General features: G+C 41.7%; 1 protein-coding gene across 3 annotated transcripts in view; it reads left to right on the top strand.

Annotated features, from left to right (window-relative positions):
- The first annotated feature begins 7965 nt into the window (after window positions 1–7965).
- The window catches only part of camk2g2 (calcium/calmodulin-dependent protein kinase (CaM kinase) II gamma 2), a 353326-nt gene continuing 344358 nt past the window's right edge, over window positions 7966–16933 (top strand). Inside the window, exons 1-2 of one of the 3 annotated variants that reach the window (XM_087982388.1) lie at window positions 7966–8259; window positions 8462–8556. In XM_087982388.1, the coding sequence (XP_087838514.1) occupies window positions 8195–8259; window positions 8462–8556 (160 nt within the window). In that variant the 5' untranslated portion in view covers window positions 7966–8194. The remainder of the gene's footprint in view (window positions 8260–8461; window positions 8557–16933) is intronic. The other 2 variants (XM_043679072.2, XM_043679073.2) reach the window with 2 other exon arrangements.

Here is a 16933-nt window from a genome sequence, read left to right as displayed (position 1 = left end):
TCAGGGCATCCAAGAGGCTGTGGCAACATGCACTTTTTACAGATAGATCATAGAGTCGCACAGCACAGAAATAGATCCTTCGATCCAACTCATCCACGTTGACCAGATATCCTAAATTAATCTGGTTCTATTTGCCAGCATCTGCTAGTCAACTAGTTGGTGGAGTTTGTGGCTTTGGAAGAGTTTGTGGTTTTGGAAGGTGTCTGGTATAGTCACTTAAAATAACTGATGCACACTTGGCCAGAATTGGTGGAATGCAGATATCTTTGTGGGTTGGAGACAAGAAGATCTCCTCAGAAATAGAGAGGGTGTGAGAGCGATGGGGCGGTTTGATGGCAAGGATGGGAATTTAAGAATTGTTGTTGGATCGGGAGTGAATTGTGGACCTCATCGTCACAGAAGGCTGGGAAGCCAAGTCATTGGGTGTAATTAAGAAAAAGATAGATAGGCTCTTGATTATTAAGAGGACCAAAGGTTACAGGAAGAAGAGTTTGAGAAATATATCAGCCATGATTGACTGGTGCAGCAGACTTGATGGGCCTAATGGCCTAATTTTGCTTCTATATCTTATCATCTTATTTGGCCCGTAACCCTGTAAGCCTTTCTTAATCATGTATCCATCCACATGTCTTTTAAATGCTGTAATCATACCAGCCTCCACCACCTCCTCTGGTAGCTCATTCCATACATGCACCACCCACTGCATGAAAATGTTGCCCTTTAGATCCCATTTAAATATTTCCCCTCTCACCTGAAACCTATGCCCTCTAATTTTGGGCTCCCCTACCTTGGGAAAAAGATTTTGTCTAGTCACCCTATCCACACCACTCATGATTTTATAAATCTCTATGAGGCTACCCCTCAGCCTCTAAAGTTCCATCCAGTGATAGCAGAGATTCCAAATCTTTTTCCATCAAAGAGTTAAGCAGGAGTCTCTCCTACTCTCACTACCTGCCATTAATATGTGTCAGATGTATTTGCAACTTGGTATATAATTGATGTGGTTGTGTTGCAAACGCACCTTCCTTGGCCATCAAGTCCTGGGTGAGACTAGAATCCCACCAACTACTACCCACTGACCTCTCTGTCTGATAAAGTAGGCATAGAGAAAATATAGGTTCAAAATTGTAAGACAGTCACTAGTAAGTTCAATCAGAACTCGAGGAGAAATGTCTTTACTGAGACAATGGTTGATATGTGTAATTCACTGTCATGGTGAGCAGATGAGATAACCAGCAGACATGTATTTAAGGGAAATCTAGTAAGTGAGGGAGGGAGGAATTGAAAGACTTGCTAATAAGTTTGAATGAAATAAGTAAGTTGGACGGAAGCTTATGTGTAGCACAAACACCGTATTGTCCAGTTGGGCCAAATTGTTCTGTGCTGTAAATGCTGTGCAGTTCTATGTAAATTAGCCATTTAATTCACACTGAGTCATAATTTTGTATTGTGTTGTTCTTTTCATTATTTCAGGGTTTCTTTGAGCTTTTAACTAATAATTAGTGCCATGCAATGCTGTGAAAGGTACATTCTGATACCAATTATACTCCACGAGTGAGTTTCTTTCAAGAAAGGTTTTATAGAGTTGTCCTTTTGCCAAATTATTTGTGGTAATTTATATGCAGCAAGCAATGCCATGTATCTGAGTCACAGCAGGACTTTCCAACCTGGGCATCCAGAAAGAGCCTGCCTAAAGCTAGTTCAAAACAGGAACAGTAGCCAGTCTAGATTTGGTTTGAGTTTTTTTGTTACTAAGGATGCATTGAGCTCAGAATCTATGGTGCTAATTGTGAATACTACAGAAAAGACAGCCATGTTTCTGAAGCTTTTCATTTTGTACTCATAAGGACAAACACAAGATTATTTTGACATCCTTGCATTTCCTGTTGCTCACATTGTTGTGATCATTTGAAATTGGCATTTTTGCTTTTGACCTGACGAGTACAAAAATGTCAAAATCAGAATTGTTCGTCTATAGGATAAATTGAAATTTGACCTTCTTGCATTTGGTGCAAAACTGAAAGGTTCACTAACATGACCCTCTTTTCAGCAACATCCAAGTCCTGTGTTCCATCAAGTAAAGATGAGTCATTGATTGCATTCTATGTTTGGCTAGCCCTGGATAAATGTTGGCACTCCTTTAGCAGCCCACTCTGATCCTAACTTCCAGAGGGCAACACTAGTTGCCTTAAATGCCTTAAATCATGAAAACAATAGAAATAATTTGCAAGTAACCTTAGTATGTGAAGAATGATTCAGCAATCGAATGACAAAAACAAAGATCTCACTCCCCCAGGTCATCCAGACTTCCAAGGTCCCAAGGACTCCTGTTTGAAGACATATTCGTTAGGTATTTTGCTGCGTTGTCAGATTCATGGTTTCTTATTGAGTGAGGGGATACAGTCAGTGAGCCATCAATCAACAGCCTGTAGAAAGCAGCTTCATGAGAATTAGTTGATCCAAATTCCTGGGGGATGGATGTAGATTTTGTTACTTTGATTTGAATCCTGTGCTTTTTATATTCCAAAAAGCATTGTACTGATCTTGGAGGGATATTGCAGATAATTGAATATTTGCTGTAAACAATTGAGGATTTGGAAAGCTTGCTGAAAAATATTGGATTTCTGAATTTCATTGCAACAGAGACACAGTACGGGGGCAAAAATGAAATGTCTCGCACTTTGCAACAAGTCTGCAGCTACATTACACTGCCCATAAATGCACAATGCAATTTACCACTGGGAAATGATTCTGGGGTCTTGTGAATCTCAAATCAGAACAGAGCTGATTGTTCACATTACAACAGTGTCTACACTTCAGTGAGATACCAGTTGTTGTAAAGTGCTTTGGGACAACCTGAATGCATGAAAGAAGGGAAATAAAAGCAGGTTCTTTCTTCCATTAGTATATTTCAGGTTATAAATGTGTAATAAAACAGAAAAGGCTGAATATCTTCACCAGCATCTGTGGTGACTTGACCTGCTGAGTGCTCCCAGTATATTCTAGTGATATTTCAGAGCTCCAGCGGTATTTTACCCTTTCATTATGAATATTTTTTCCACACGAGAAAATAGTTTTCAGGACAAAGTGGAATGGCCAATTTGCCTTCATTCAAATTCTACCAAAGGTGGACCCTGAAAATCACTGAAAAACAAAAGATTTGCCTTTTGACAGAGCTTTTCACAATCTCAGAATGTTCCAAAACTTTTCGTAGCCAATGAAGTACTTTCTCAGTGTTGTATTGTAGGAAGCATGGGAACCAATTTGTGCACCGCAGGACCCTACAAACAGCAATGTGATAACATTCAGATAATCTGTTATAGTTGTCAATTCAAGCAGAAGTATTGGCCAGCACACAGCTCTTCACTGAAAGTGCCCATTATCATTTATGTACATCCCAGAAAATAGTTAGGAGTCTCAGATTAACAGTTCATCTGAAAGATATGCTGTCCCAAGCACATATAAACATTGCCTAAGCACCATACTGGATGTCAGTCTGGATTGTGTACCTTGTGGTTCTGAGACACTGCTGATAGCAAAATGAGTGTAACTAGCAGAATACTTTCAGAGAAGATTTACAAATGATAACTTAAATGAAGCAAATAACAGGCGATATCTATAAATATACATAAAATACATTTGAATTCTCATACGTTATTTTGCAAAACAAAAATGGTTTTGACATCAATCAAAATACAAATTTCACTTCGAGGGATCTGAAAGCCCATTGTTCATTGTTGCTTCATCCTTGGTGATGCCTCAGCCAATTAGAGTCAACTTGCCAACTTTTCTTCTATTGTCTAAATTGTTGTGATTGTTTGAAATTTGGCATTCTTGCATTTGTCTTGATGAGACAAAGTTGAAATGTTTTAGCAACGTGGCTCTCTATTCAACCATAAACAATTTGTATTGTACAGTTTGTTATAAAATATGAACACATATAGCAATCAATGATACTTAACATAAGATACAGGCAGAAGAGTACTTGAGGTAACTCATCTCTTGTCCCAGAGCAATTAGCTAGCAGCAACTAATCATAACACAATGGGATTATGTAGCTTGACAGGTTTACATGGGCATTTTCCATTATACTTATGGATGTAGCTGGGCTGACTGGATGGCTGGTTTATGATATACAGTGCCACCAGCAGTGTGAGTTCAATTCCCACATCAGCTCAGGTTGCCTGAAAGGAGCTGCCTTCTCAACCTTGAAGCTCACCTGAGCTGTGGAGAAAGCGAGGACTTCAGATGCTTAGGGCTGTGTTGACCCTCAGGTTAAACCTACCACCAGTGGTATCTCCCTAATGAGGAAGTGGGACTATAGCGATTTTATGAGTTCACGGTTAACAATGACATTGCAAAGTACGCGGAAGTGCAAGGTATTATAGGGCTGGGTCAGCACAACTTTACGCAGGGGACGGGCATGCTTGACAAATCTGTTAGAATTCTTTGAGGAAGTAACGAGCAAGTTAGTCAAAGGAGAGCCAGTGGACCTGATCTATTAAGAATGTCAGAAAACCTTTGACAGGGTACCGCACAGGAGGCTCCTAAATAAGACAGCATAGTGTTGGGGACAAAGTGCTGGACAGAAGATTGGCTGACTGGCAGAAAGCAGAAAGTAGGGATAAAGTGGGCTTTTTTTAGGATGGCAGCCAGTGACTAATGGAATTTTGCAGAGATGTTGTTGGGACCAGGGTTATTCATGGTATATATTAACAATCTGGACCAAGGAACTGAGGGCATTGTTGCTAAGTTTGTAGATGATATAAAAATAGGTGGAGGGGCAGGTCGTGTTGAGGAAGCAGGGATGCTGCAGAAGGACTTTAACAGGCTAAGCAAGTGGGTAAATAAGGGGCAGATGGAATACAATGTGGGAGAGTGTGAGGCCATGCACTTCGGTGGGAAGAATAGAGGCATAGATAATTTTCTAAATGGGGAAAGGCTTTGGTAATCTGACGCACAAAAGGACTTGGGAGTCCTCATTCAGGATCCTCTTAAGGTTAACATGCAGGTTCAGTTAGCAGTCAGGAAGGCAAATGCAGTGTTAGCATTCATTTCAAGAGAGCCAAAATACAAGAACAGGGATGTACTGCTGAGCCAGCATATGGCTCTGGTCAGCATTTGGAATATTGTGACCAGATTTGAGCCCCATATCGAAAGAAAGATGTGCTGGCCTTGGAGGGGGTCCAGGGGAGGTTTACAAGAATAGTCTCTGGGATGAAAAGCTTGTTATATGAGGAGCAATTGAGGACTCTGGGTCTCTATTCAATGTTTGGAAGGATGAGGGGAATCTTTCAGAACTAAAACTTTCAGAATACTGAGACGCCTGGATAGAGTGGACATGGAGAAGATGTTTTCACTAGTAGAAGAGACTAGGACCTGAGGGAACAGCCTCAGAGTGAAGGGACAACCCTTTAGAATTGAGATGAGGAATTTCTTCAGCCAGAGGGTGGTTATTCTGTGGGATTCATCGCCACAGCAGACTGCGAAGGCCAAGTCATTGAATATGTTTAAGATAGAGATAGATAGGTTCTTGATTAGTGAGGGGGAAGGCAGTAGAGTCATAGAGATGTACAGCATGGAAACAGACCCTTCGGTCCAACCTGTCCATGTCAACCAGATATCCTAACCCAATCTAGTCCCACCTGCCAGCACCCGGCCCATATCCCTCCAAACCCTTCCTATTCATGTACCCATCCAAGTGCCTCTTAAAGGATTGAGAAACATGTCAGCTTTGACTGAATGGCAGAGCAGACTCAATGGATTGAATAGTCTAATTCTGCTCCTATGTCATATAGTTTTACTTTTTAATAGCAATATACAGGGGAAAGGGAGCAGTTTTGAAATTATGAGATAGAGAGTAGAATCAGGCTAATGAATTGGCAACCCATTTTACATTTTTATTTCTATTGAATATTATGGAGCAACATTAAATAAATTTCTGATTCATTAATGCCATCTGAATTTAAATCAAGTATAATGATGACCATAAAGCCATTGTCTATTGTCACTTAGGTTCATCCTTATCCACTCTGGGGAGGTGATGGCTTAGTGAAATTATCATTAGATTATTAATCTAGAGATACAGGTAATGTTACGGGGATCCAGATTAGAATCCTGCCATGGCAGACAGTGGAATGTTAACAATAAAAATCTGGAATTAAGAGTCTAAAGATGATCATGAATCCCATGTTGATTGATTCACTAATGCCCTTTGGGGAGGGAAACTGCCATCCTTACCTGGTCTGGCCTATATGTCACCCCAGATCCACAGCAATGTGGTTGACTCTTAACTGCCTTTTGGGCAATTAGGGATGGGCAATAAATGATGGCCTAGTGCGTGACATCCTCATCCTGTGAATGAATGTTTTAAAAACTGGCCTATATTTGACTTCCGACCCACAGAAATTACTTTACTATCCTCTGAAATGGCCTCACAAGCCACTCAGTTGTATCCACCCATTTACACATAGTGTAGATGCTGGAAATCAGAAATATCAACAGAAAATACTGAGTACACTCAGCAAGTCCAGTCACCACAAATGCTGCCTGACCTGGTGAATATGTCCAGCCTTTTTTATTTGATTATAATTTTAGAACATAAAGTATCATTTAAGGGAAAGGAATAAATCAGATAAGCCACCCAGCATTGGCCCAGGTACTGGAAATGACAATAGCAAACCCAGAGACAGCATCCTTTGGTATAGTGGCTCAGTGGTTACCACTGCTGCCTCACAGCATCAGGGACCTGGGTTCGATTCCAGCCTCGGGTGACTGTCCATGTTCTCCGTGTATCTGCATGGGTTTCCTCTAGGTGCTCTAATTTCCTCCCATGATCCAAAGATGTGCAGATTAGGTGAATTGGCCATGCTAAATTGCCCGTAGTGTAGGTTTTAGTGAGGGGTAAATGTGAGGGAATGGGTCTGGGTGGGTTACTCTTTGCACACTGTAGGGATTCTAATTCTAAAAAAAATTTCTAATTCCAAGTCCTCCTCACCAGCTGTGGGAGAGCTGACCCCACAGTAACGACAGTGTGTATCAACTCTACAGAAAGCACCACAGCAACTTCCAAACCTGTGATATCAATCACATAAAAGAACAAGACCACAGTTAACTGGGAACACCACCACCCGGAAGTTCCCCTCATCATCCTGACTTGGAAATATACCGCTGTTTCTCTACTAGTATTGTAGAGTCAAAATCCTGGAACTCCCTCCCTAATGGCTCAGTGGGTTTCCTTTTACTCCAAACGATGCAACAGCTCAAGAAGGCTGCTCCCCACCAACTTGTCCAAGGTGGCTGGGGATGGGCAATAAATGCTGCCACATCCCAATCCTTTAAAGCAAAAATCCATCGCACAATGTCAAAATCACTATCATAAAACTGGGAAGGTTGCCTGCGCTGCCTCGTGCTGGACCCCATATCTGTGTTATGTCCCAGCTACCTCCGTGCTGTAACTTTGTCCCATCTGAAGGTTACACTTGGTTCAGGATCCCCCTGTACAACACTATCGACAATCTGACATGTTGGGTTCCTAATTCTGTACAGTGTAAGGAGTATTCTGTGCCTATGTACTTTGTAAATCTTTTCTTGCTGGAGGCTCCGATCTACCACCCTGTTCTACGCCAGGACAGTGGCAGCTATGAAACACCTGGAGCTAGTTATATCCCCTGTGGCTAAATGTTTCCAATTCTGTGCACGTAACAAATTCACGAAAGTCGGATGTTCGCCCTCCAGCCATACCACTGAATAAATGACAACCGTCCCTTTTTAACACGTGATTTAAGTCTGTTGCAAAACTTCCCAGTTGCGACTTCAACGCATTTTAGAGAACTACATGATGTAGCTGTGAGAGTGTTTTAGCCTTAAATTTCCTCTCGCTTAAAAGGACAATGTAATTGTTCGTCACGCTGTAATGGTGCATTGCGCTCAGCGGCTTCACTCCTCCTGCAATGTAAGATTGTTTTTGGGCTGAGGATGGTGTAGAGAACGCACCCCTTAAAGAAGTTTGCAAGGAAAAATCATCACGAGGCAGCGCTCCAACAACACTGCTGGCTCTGGGATACGCTCACTTCCTCAGTATAGAGTCACTCTCTCTCTGTCTTGTAATCTCGCGTTAGTGGTTTCCTCATCTGCCCTCCCTCCAATTGACAGGCGAGTGTATGCAAACCAATTCCAGGATTTTCACTTCAACATGGCTACTACCGCAACGTGTACCAGGTTTAGCGACGACTACCAGCTGTATGAAGAGCTAGGAAAGTATGCTATACCTTTTGCTTGCCAGGAGCTTGCCCCCATCCAGCTGCTGTCTACATTCCCTTTCCTCTTTCCTCCCCCCCGCCCCAGCATCACCACCTTGTTTTTTGACCACCTCCTTCCTTCACCCCCCCCCTCCCCAATCCCCAGTGTTTCTGGACTAAAACCCCTGTTTGTCTTCTCTCTTGCCCTTATCCTTCCTCAGGGGTGCCTTCTCCGTTGTTCGCAGATGTGTCAAATTGTCCACGGGGCAGGAATTTGCTGCAAAGATAATTAACACAAAGAAGCTGTCAGCCAGAGGTGAGTGACTGGACAGAGAGAGTATGAGTGTGTGTTTGTGGAGAGGGTCCGTTCCCTCCTTGGAAGACGGACAAGGGACGCTCACTGGGGTGCAGACTTGAGAAGCATTTGATGCCAGCGTCAGGGAGGTGGGAACGCTCCGAGGAATATCTCTCTCTCTCCCTGTACCCACCCATCACAGTTTCTTGTTCCATTTCGATTGCAGTGTGATCACAGAGGAAGGAAGCTGGCAGATCTGAATCTATCTGTTCAGTAGAATAACATTTGACCAAAGCAGTGTTGATTGTGAAAACGAGAATAGTTTGTTGCGTATTGCTATTTTGTCAGGGTGTTGTAGATTAACATAAACTGACAGCAGTGAGATTGCTAAGGACGAATGTCCTTCCTGTCTGGCTTTTGCCAAACTTTATTCCGGAAAGAACAGGGTGGATATTAAGGGGCGAAAGGATTTTAGTTTTGCTTTGATCTGTTTCTTTTGTATGAGATAATAGAAGAGAGAAATTTCTTTGCAGCAGTCTTTCCGATTGTGTGTGTGTGTGTGTGTGTGTGTCGAGAGCAAGGACTAGAGGGAAAGCTAGCTCTATTTACAGCAATAGAGCCGGGATGAGGTTAAACTGCCTGTGACCGCGACAGAGCAGCGCCGATTCTGTGCTAAAGTGTTCTCTTCTCTTTGTATGCACCAGAGCGAACGGCTGGTTTCAGAGCAGCACCAACAAATCCCCTCCTTTTAAATAATTCACAGCGAATTGATAATGACCGGAACTAGTTCATAATGACCAACAGCCGGATCTGTTACCAACCACACAAGAACCACAAAAGTTCGAAGCCCCACACCCGCGGTTCAGATCAAAGAAATAATTGTCACTTTAAACATATACGATTTTCTTTATTTATTAATTTTAAAATCTCGAGCCAATTTGCGCTTTACCCTCTTACTGTAGGAAGCAGTTTGCAAACTCTGCTCTGTAGCCACTCAATACGCCTCTTACTCAATGGTTTTATTTCTCAAGTGAGCATCGGGATAGTAAAAAGTCTACCCTTTCCGAGTGGTGACTTCTAAGATGTAAAGTGAAGCCTATCGATTTCCACTTTCAAAAAAGCACGTTTATTCCCCACAGATGACAATTTGCCCCTCTAATTCCTAATCCCTTTTGTTTTGGAAAGTTCTTTTAAGATGCATCTGACGCGGCTTGAATGGTTCCACTACAATGCCGAAATCGGATTGTGTTGTAAGGAAATTAACCTGGACAGGGACTGACAGAAACATTTCCATTGTTTAATGGAACACTAAAGGCTCTGGAAGCCAGAGAGCTTCCCCCTTCATTTTAAAGCGAGTGCAGGACAAAGAAGGATTGAGCAGGGTTAAAGGGATGGGGAGGTCAGCTGTTGTGTTTTTTGTTGGGGGTGGGGGGGTCAGTCCAACCGCAATGCAGGTGTAGGAGCGGATCAGAGAAGGGAGAGCTAATCTGATTGTATGCCTGTCATTTGTACCTGCAGGCAGGAGTGGGAGCGGGTGGGGTTTCAAAACAGAGAAAGGAGGGAAAAGAACAATCCAAACACACCTCTTCCTGGTAGAGTGTCCTAACGCAGAGTAATAGATCAGAATTAGCGTCTCTGTCTCCCCCTCTCTATCCAGGCGATAAATCACGTTGTCCATATCTAAACCACGCACTGGCTGCGCCACACAAACCTGGCTATTTATAGCCTCTGTTCCCTTTGCTATTTTATTCAACACTGTCACAAACTGCGAATGTCATGCAGGTCTCCAGTTTATTGTCCCACCCGTGTGCTGTTCTCCCTTGGATTTGAGAAACTACAATGAGATTTCAAACAAAAAAAAACTTGCATTGGTTTTATTGGTTGTACGTTGAGATTGCTCCTCTTCCCAAACGCTTCTGTAAGATCTGCTGTTGTTCAGACCACGCTTTGCATCCAGTAGGGCAGGCATTACGTTGGGGAGAGGGGGCTGGTGGACTGACCTGGCTGACTTCTAATACTGGTAGCTAGTTTACAAGTGGTGTATTTTCTGGCGTAATTTCCGAGGGACGCAGCAGAGGGCGCGCCGATAACGGTTTGCTGAATCTGAGCTTTTATTTAAAAAAAACTGTGTTAGAATGGACCTCGTCTGTTTCAGTAGCGTTTCTGACAAACGTTCGGAAATGAACAAGCAGCTCTAAAGTTGCTGAGTCTGGACTCTCCATCGTTATTCAGATCCCAGTTCAGGGTAGTGCCAACCTGTAAGGATAAGTTCAGTTCCTCACTCAAAATTCCTTACCTTGTTCAACTTATTGTTTTAATACACTCCCATCTCATATGTGGGCCCACTCTCCTTGTATGTCATCTCTCTTTCTCTTCCCTTCCATCACAAAAAAGGGTTGCATCCTACAACAGAGGCTGCCAGATAACTTTCTATAACCAGGATGCTCAAAGCAATCCTAGGAATGAGCATGAGGCTAGGTTCTCTGTGCTTGAGGTACCTTGTCATTGGGTGGAGAGCTCAGTGTGTAGGAACCTGCATCTCTCACTCTGGCGCAGTGCATCAGTGCCCAAGTGCGCACACTGTGCCACCAGCCTGTCATACTGCTGCATACACATTCATTTGCTCTCTCTCTCTCTCCTTGGTACAGTGCCCCTGTCCAATCAGTGAGTCTGGGTAGGTATAGTTTTTGCATCTTTCTGATCTACCGTGTCCTTTAGATCACTGAAGACATGTTTTGCGTAATGTGGATTGCTTTGTGTTTGTGATTTTATCCACCCCATAAAACCCTGTCTCCCAAGTTATGATCCTAATTGCTGATCTTTCTGGCAGTCTAATTGGTAAACTGATGCCAAACTAATTTTAAGCAACACCTTTTGGGGATTATACTTCCAGCATCCGAGTTGGAAATCAAATGATCCACAATTTGAGATGCTTAGCTGAATATCTCCTATTCACCTTTTGAATGCTTCACCAAACCCATTCCCGATTTTCATTCATCCCTTATTGGGTGGAGGTGGGGAGTTCTGTGGAGTTTTGTAAGGATATAGTTCTGTAGACATGAGAATCTTCCTGGGTGATTGTTAGCATAATCTCGGGTACGAATTGACTAAGGAGTAGTGTTACCAGTGATTCGTAACAGTTGATCTTTAGATGGCAATCTTGAGCAAGACCTCTAATCTATTATTATTGGTCTCTTGGCCTGTTAGGGGCTACTCCTGCTTGGTGATCTGCTAACACGGAACACCAGAGCTCATCTGCCTTGCCCATTCCTTACACTGGAGCTTTTTGGCAACCACTCTGATATCCAATGCCCAGTGCTTCATTGGTCGACCCCTCTTCATGTTGCTGGCTGATCGCCCTCCTGAAGCAATCTCTGTAGCTTTTCAGCTCTGATCCAATGGCCCAAATACTCCCATTTTCTTTTCTGGATACTAGTTTTTCTTTTAGTCCTGCATTTTCAAGTATCTCTTCTATTAACCTTATCCTTTAAAATTACAAGTATGGATCATGCATCTCAGCATTTGTATTTCAAGTGCCTCAACATATTTTCTTCTGTGAATATTTATTATACAATGATCAGAGGCTTACAGGAAATTGCATACAATGCTGCATCTCATGAGTTTTTCTTCCTCTCATGCTTTAGTTTTGTAGTTAACATATTCTTTACCTTTTACAAAATTACTTTGGGCTATGTCAATCTTATTCCTGATGTCAACAGATATGATGATTACTTCTGTTTTTGTTTGTCTTAAATCGATAACCCTATCCGCTCAGAGCGACATCACTAATGTCAGTCTTCACGCCTCTCATTTCCTCCATTATCTTCACTCCCTCTGAATCCAGAGAGTGTGGAAGAGCAGAGTCCAATACAAATGGGGCATTGCCTTTTTCAGGTTAGAGCCAGCTCATTTGGAGATAATGGCAACAAACACTCCTTACAAATTGTAGTAGAAGTTTGAAATGTTTTATATAAAAAAAACTTTTCAGAAAATTGTTGAGGCTAGGGGTCGACTGAAAATGTTAAGCTGAAATTGGTTATATTTTTGAGAGGTGATGAAATCAAGGCAGGTAGATAGACTTAAGATACAGATTAAAAATGAATGCAGAGTAGGTTCGAAGGCTGCACCTGCAGTCGAGAGATCAAACCTCCAACTTTCCTTATTTATATTTCTGCTGTGCCGTACCAGTCAGTTCAACTGTCCACAAAATTGAGTTGAACATTAAAAGAGTACCCACAGCTTTTCCACATATTTGCAACAATGTGGTTCCATCATGAAACACATATGTTCTGTGGTTTTAAACTAATTAACAAAATAACATTTTTTTTAAAAAGACATGCACTTGCTACCACTACAGTGAGGCTGTTATAGAGTCATACAACATGGAAACGGACCCTTTGGTCCAATATGTCCATGCCAACCACGTTTCCCAGTCAAGCTAGTCCTCTTTGTTTGGGTTTGGCCTGAATCTCTCTCAATCTTTCCTATTCATGTACCTGTCCAAATGACTTTTAAATATTGTAATGGTACCTGCATCTACCACTTCTTGTGGTGGTTCATTCCATATATTCACCACCCTCTGTGTGAGAAAGTTGCCCTCAGGTCCCTTTTTAAAAATCTTTCCCCTCTTGCCTTAAACCTATGCCCCCTAGTTTTGAACTGCCCTGAATTTTGTTGCTCTAAGTATTTTTTTGAGTAGCAGACCATTCACCGAGAAAGGCTAGGAATCTTGCAGTTAATGTGCAAATTGCTTAGAGTTGGGATTCAAAGTGATGAATTTCTGAAATCTTTCGACAAAATTTACATTGATTGCTCCAATTGTTTTAACCTGTAAACCATAAACCCCTGCATTCACAACTCCTTGGTTTCTGATGTGTCTGTGGCCAGGATAACATTCTGGCTTAGGCTGACAACAATTCACATACCCACCACACAAGTGCCTTGCAATGAGCATCTCCAACCAGAGAGTCTAACCTTGCCTCTCTTTGATCTTCAGCAACATTGATTGTTAAATTCAACAGTACAAGCATCCTGAGAGGTTACCATTGATTAGAAACTGAACTGGTTCAGACATACAGATACTTTGGCAACAAGAGCAGATCAGAGGTTAGGAATTCTGCAGCAAGAAATTCTCCTGTCTCCCCAATGCCTACATCATCTACAAGACACAAGTCAAGAGAGTGATGGAATACTTCCTACTTGCCTGGGTGAGGGCAGCACTAACAACTTTCAAGCAGCTCAACATTATTGATAACAAAGAAGCCTACTTGATTGGTACATTGTCCACCATGTTTAATTATCTTAGATATTTACTTGTTCTACAATCAGTGCACAGGGACAGCAGTCCATACCATCTACAAGATGCACTGCAGCAATTGGCCAAGCACCTTTGTAGATGAGTGACCTCCACCACCTAGAAGAGCAAGAACAGCAGAAACCCAGGGAACAGCACTCAGGAAAATTACCTGTTTAAGTCGCCTATCATTCAGACTTGGCAATATATCGACATTTCTTTAACATTGCTGGGTTAAAATCCTGCAACCCTCTACCTAAATTGTAGGAGTACCTCCAGTGGCTCAAGAACACAGCCTAGCAGTCAGTAATGGACAGCAAATACTGGCCTTGCCAGTGATGCGCACAGGACGTGAAAGAATAGAAAAAAATCGCAATCCAATTCCATTTTGTTAACATGTTGGTTGACAGTTGCAGAATCTTTTTGTTTTGCACTGATGAGGACAAATGCAAGAATGCTGAATTTCAAACAACCACAACAATTTACAACACAAGAGAAAACAGTGCTGATTGGTTGGGAAGTCAACTTTGAGACTTTGTTGTGGAAAGCAATGGGAAACTACCTCAAGTTCCTTGTTGCTCTTTCTATGTCGCAATGTCGGCCAATTAGAGTCAAGCCCCCAGCCAATTAGCACAGTTTTCTCCTGTTATAAATTGCAGTGATAATTTTAAATTTGGCATTCTTGAGTTTGTCCTGATGGGAGCAAGACAAGAAGCTTTGACAACAATGGGATTAGAATAGTTAGGTTGTTTTTGACTGGTGCAGAGTCGATGGGCTGACTGTTCTTTTCCTATGCTTTGATTTGATTTATTGTAGTCATGTGTACCTAAGTACAGTGAAAAGCTTTGTTTTGCGAGCAATACAGGGAGATCAGAGCAAACAAGGATATAGAAATTAAAAAGGTGCTTAGACAGTGAGGCATACAGGTTACACTGCACAGGATCAACATTATTTGAAGTTAGAGAGTCAATTCATCAATCTAATAATGGCTGTAGACCCCTCTAACCCTAATATGTCTCTCTTCTCTGTAGTGTTCAAAGTTTGTATTGCCAATGGATTGATGTTTTACTTGTTAGGTCAAGATTGAATTCTAACTTCAAAACCATCAAGTTACCTGTCTTTGCTTACTGTAGAAGAGTCAACTAAAAGCTTAGGGCTCTCTATTACGGAATTCTGTGTCTCAATGCTGATACACAAGCCTCAGTGGGATTAGTCACAGCTTGAAGCATCACATGGCTGGCATGTTGTGTACAGGAAGATCCAACAAACAATGGCACAAATACTAAGCCAAACCAGTTTAGATGTTGGAAATTGTGCATATAAACAGGAAATGTTGGAAGTGCTCTGCACTTCAGGCAGCATCTTTGAGGAGAAAAATAGAGTTAATGTTTCAGTTTGATAACTTTTCGTAAGTGAAAACATTTAACTATTTCTCTCTCCTCTCATGCTGCTGAGTATTTCCAGAATTTCCTGTTTTCATAAAACAAATTCTTACACAATACATGTGCTTGAGGAACTTGTGTTTAGTTTATCTAACTGTTACAAAAGTCTACAGTATCCTTCAATTTACAGGCAATGCTGCAGCTGGTCCAACTTGTGATAAAATGCCCAGCGCTTTAAAGCATTTGGACCTTTTCAATAGAGGAATAAGAACAATATTGAGTGTCTAGAATGAAGGGATGTTTATTCTGTCCTTACTTTTATTTGAAGTTTGACTAGAAAATATTAAAGAAAAATGGGTTTGTACTGCCCCGTCTAATATTTCCAGTCCTGGCCTAGCTGTGTAACAGTGGCTGTTGTGCTACTGGTCAGTTTCAGTGGGTCCCAGACGAGTGAATTTTGCCTGGTCTTGTAATTGGGGAGGTCAGTAATGCACTTATTTGAGGGTGGCAGGACCTCTGTCTCTATCACCAGGTGGTATTGTGAACCAGCTTGGTGAGGACTGACAGCTCAAAAGGAATAAAATCAATCCACCTTCTAATCTTTCGAGAACTATTCAGACATCATATCTGTAATCCTGACTATAAAGCTTCATAAACTCCATATTGGTCATGCAGGTTTTTAAATAAGATCCTTTTACTAAGCACTGCACATTAACAAACTACATAACCTAAATAGTGTTCACATACAAGTCCAAATTAACTTGAGAAGGCTTTCTTATTCCTCTGTTCTACATTTCTATGTTTGGATTTGACAGGCTTTTTCTTGCACTCTGTGGTGGATGCACGTGCAGTTACAACATTTAAAAGATATTTAGATAAGTACATGAATAAGAAATGTTTGGAGGGATACAAGCCAAGTGCAGGCACGTGCGACTAGTTTAGTATGAGATTATGGTCAACATGGACTTGTTGTTGGTCCAAAGGGTCTGTTTCTGTGCTGTATGACTCTAGAACTCTGAAAGCATCAATCCCTCTCCCCTTTTTTCTTATTTTAATAGAAGGGGGCATTAGGTTATATGCTTTACTTAACTCCACTGTGCATGGTTGTGCCAGTTTGCATTGTAGACAGAACTGGGCTGAAAAAAATTGAACATCGCAGGTTGAGAGTAATGATCATATTCATGAACTGGACTGTGAGCTATGACCCTGGGCTTTTGTCCAAAGCTTTTGGTATTATAGTTACCAAGAGCATTAGCTTCTTTATGAATAATGCTTTCATTTTTAAGTTGAACATAGTAGTTACATCATTTTGTATCAGCTCTCTTGTTGTTTTGTTTTTACAGTTCACTCTCAGGGAGTCAATTTTGGCAACATGTATTTATTTCTACATTCCTAATGTAATCTGGAGATATAGACGGTGATGGCTCCATTGTCCTTTCGCATTATATGGCTCACCAGGAATCTCTCCCTCTCCTCACACTTGTTATTGGCATGTGTTGTGTTTGCAGATTGATACTCAATCTTTTGGACTAGGTTATGAGCATACTTTCCTTGGCCATGAAATCCTGGGTTGGGCCATGATCCTGGAACCTGAGACCCAGAGGCAGGGGCACTGGGGATAGTGGCATCAATGTAATGTTAGTGGACCTGTAGTCTGGATACCTGAATTAACAATCTGGAGATGTGATTGAAAATTCCACAACACCAGGTTACAGTCCAACAG

This window comes from Chiloscyllium plagiosum, unplaced genomic scaffold, assembly GCF_037043375.1.
Source record: "Chiloscyllium plagiosum isolate Xiang-an unplaced genomic scaffold, Cpla_swu_hap1 HiC_scaffold_43, whole genome shotgun sequence".
NCBI classification, from domain to species: Eukaryota; Metazoa; Chordata; class Chondrichthyes; order Orectolobiformes; family Hemiscylliidae; genus Chiloscyllium; species Chiloscyllium plagiosum.
Note: the sequence above shows the minus strand (reverse complement) of the source record. Positions and strands in the feature narration are given on the sequence as shown.